Source organism: Trichinella spiralis (genome assembly GCF_000181795.1).
Source record: "Trichinella spiralis strain ISS 195 chromosome Unknown Scfld482, whole genome shotgun sequence".
NCBI lineage: Eukaryota > Metazoa > Nematoda > Enoplea > Trichinellida > Trichinellidae > Trichinella > Trichinella spiralis.
In genome coordinates this window covers 258-2,528 of record NW_003527421.1, presented here as the reverse complement: position 1 = coordinate 2,528, position 2,271 = coordinate 258, and the positions used below count along the sequence as shown (strand labels likewise).

Below are 2,271 nucleotides of genomic sequence, written 5' to 3'. Positions count from 1 at the left end.
GTTGTTTGCAGAAACAAACCTAAGCAAGTTGAACCTGATATTTTTATAGAAATAATGAATTAAAAATAAGGTGAATAATTATTTTCACAAAATTTTTAGATTCTAATTTTAATTTTCATCCGTTTCTTTTTAATTTTATATTTTACTTATAAATGTTTTACAGTCAAATACCAATCAAGTTCTATTTCTTACTGTATTTATTGATGTTGGCAGAAATTTTATTAGATGTCTTATTTGGCATTTTTGATGTCATTGGAAGGTATAAGCTATCTGTCGAACGATGAAAAAAGCTCACCTTTTAATATTGATCGGTTGACTGCACTGTTTCGACAATGCCGTGAGGTGGAAGAAAGTATTCACTTGTCAACCTACCTGCTCGCTTATGAGGAGCTCAACAAGTACGTTAATTTATATTTTGAAATATTTTATTTTTTATGATGAAAAGATTGTATCATGCTATTTTCAGAAAGACTTATGTTGAAAAAAATTTTTTCTATGCACAGTGCAGAATATGTTCCATTATTCAGGTTTTATGTTTCTCACTCAATGCTGTACAGTTAGTTTTGCATTTTTCATTTACATATATATATGATATTTGTTGTCATATATGATTTGAATGTAGAAGTTTTACAGCAAGTTGTTCGATTAATTTTGCATGTTTCTGTTCTCACCAAGTGAAACTACTACACTGCAGTATCGTTAATGTATTCAATGAAAAAGATGTTCAAATCTGATTAATTAAGTCAACCTTGCGTCGCATTTAAATCGTATTTTGTAGGTTTTTTGCAATTTTGGGAAGTATTTTTTCTTTGTTACCAGTGATATTGCAGCAAGATGAAGATTTTGTGCGACTGTGTTCATTCCGAGAATCCAGTTCATTATTATAGTGTCAAAACGATGCTCGATTACGAGAAAGGTCTTGGAATGCTTGAAGATCCGAATAGTTCCGCAAATAATGGTTCAAGAACACTGTTGCGGCTTCACAGAGCACTGCTTTTTGTTGTTCGGTTTATCGACTCGGTACGTCAGTCAACAAGTGACAATATCATTCCGCTGGCTAAAGCTGCTTACGATTCCACTCTTGCCAATTATCATCCGTGGATTATTCGCAGAGCCGTTCATTTGGCTCTTTACACGTTGCCTACGCGTAGAGAAGTGAATGATTTTGTTTATTCTTTGATAATACAAATGAAAATTATATTCTTAAAACATTACGTATTCCACTGTTCTGTTTTATTTGTTTTAGCTTCTGAGGCACCTTCTTGGGAATGAGGACGCTAACAATGCAGAACAATATTTGGATGCTTTAATGCTCGAGTGTAACACAGTTTACGATGTTGTCGAGAAGCTGTACAGCGAACGGAAACTTCTTCAACTTCCTTGAACTTATGCTTACCGCTGTAAGTATAAATTTCGATACCACGCTGTAAATTTTAAGGTGTAAACTGAAAAAGTATTTTCCGTAAATTGTTGTTCAGTGTAATAGCATTTTGCTTCAAGAGCGGATGTAACGACCTATTGTTAAACGAAAAACTAGAAAAGTTCAGTAGAAAATTTATTTTATTTATTTCAGTTTGCAAAGAAAAAACATTTCATATAAGTTCTGTTAACTTATTATAATTTTATATAAAATTGTTTATTTTATTACAATGTTTAGCGCAAGGGGATGTTAATAGTTCATCGCATTACACACTCTAATGCAATAATATTGACTGTTTTGTATCTTAATTTAATTGAGAAAGAACATACATTATTGTCCATTTATAAATGTTCATTCAAGTTATTCAAAAATATTTAGATATATGTATTTTGATCAGATGTCTTTTAAGTTTTCTTCTGTTTTAAAATTACGTAAAATTTTAATTCTCCAGTTACTTTTTCTGCAGAAGTTCGAGAAATTGATATCAGTTTAGTATTTAGCTTTAATTGAATTTTTTTGAAGATTGTGAACTTCTGTATTATTTTACTTTTCTTCTTCAACTGTTGTCTAAAATTTTTTCCTTCGTGTTGCTGGAAATATACAGTATTAATTTTTTCTTGTGACAAAAGTTATTGAACACCTGTACTTGATTACTAAATTTATTATTTACTTTTATTTATTCATTTCTTGTATCTCCCGGTAAGAAAAAAACAAATGGTTTGCCAACAGGGTGAAGAGTTGAGTGAATTTTCCAGTTAACAAAGCACTTTCGCCGAATTAAAATGGTTATTGAAAGTTTGAAAAACAGTATGCCAAGTGTTACTGTATAAAATTAGGTTCATTTTTTTCGT

General features: G+C 30.7%; 1 protein-coding gene across 1 annotated transcript; it reads left to right on the top strand.

Annotated features, from left to right (window-relative positions):
- The first annotated feature begins 225 nt into the window (after window positions 1-225).
- Window positions 226-1,384, top strand: Tsp_13923 (glycolipid transfer protein domain-containing protein 1). Its single transcript, XM_003370812.1, has 3 exons — window positions 226-398; window positions 831-1,155; window positions 1,247-1,384. Exons 1-3 carry the CDS (start codon window positions 226-228, stop codon window positions 1,382-1,384), a joined length of 636 nt encoding a protein of 211 aa, XP_003370860.1.
- The last annotated feature ends 887 nt before the right edge of the window (window positions 1,385-2,271 follow it).

What these genes read in the sequence shown, in the direction of transcription:
- Tsp_13923 (XM_003370812.1), top strand. Translation starts at nt 226, where the DNA reads ATGTCTTATTTGGCATTTTTGATGTCATTGGAAGGTATAAGCTATCTG. An exon ending in GCTTATGAGGAGCTCAACAA is followed by an intron (nt 399 to 830) that starts GTACGTTAATTT and finishes GTGATATTGCAG; the next exon opens with CAAGATGAAGATTTTGTGCG. An exon ending in CGTTGCCTACGCGTAGAGAA is followed by an intron (nt 1,156 to 1,246) that starts GTGAATGATTTT and finishes TATTTGTTTTAG; the next exon opens with CTTCTGAGGCACCTTCTTGG.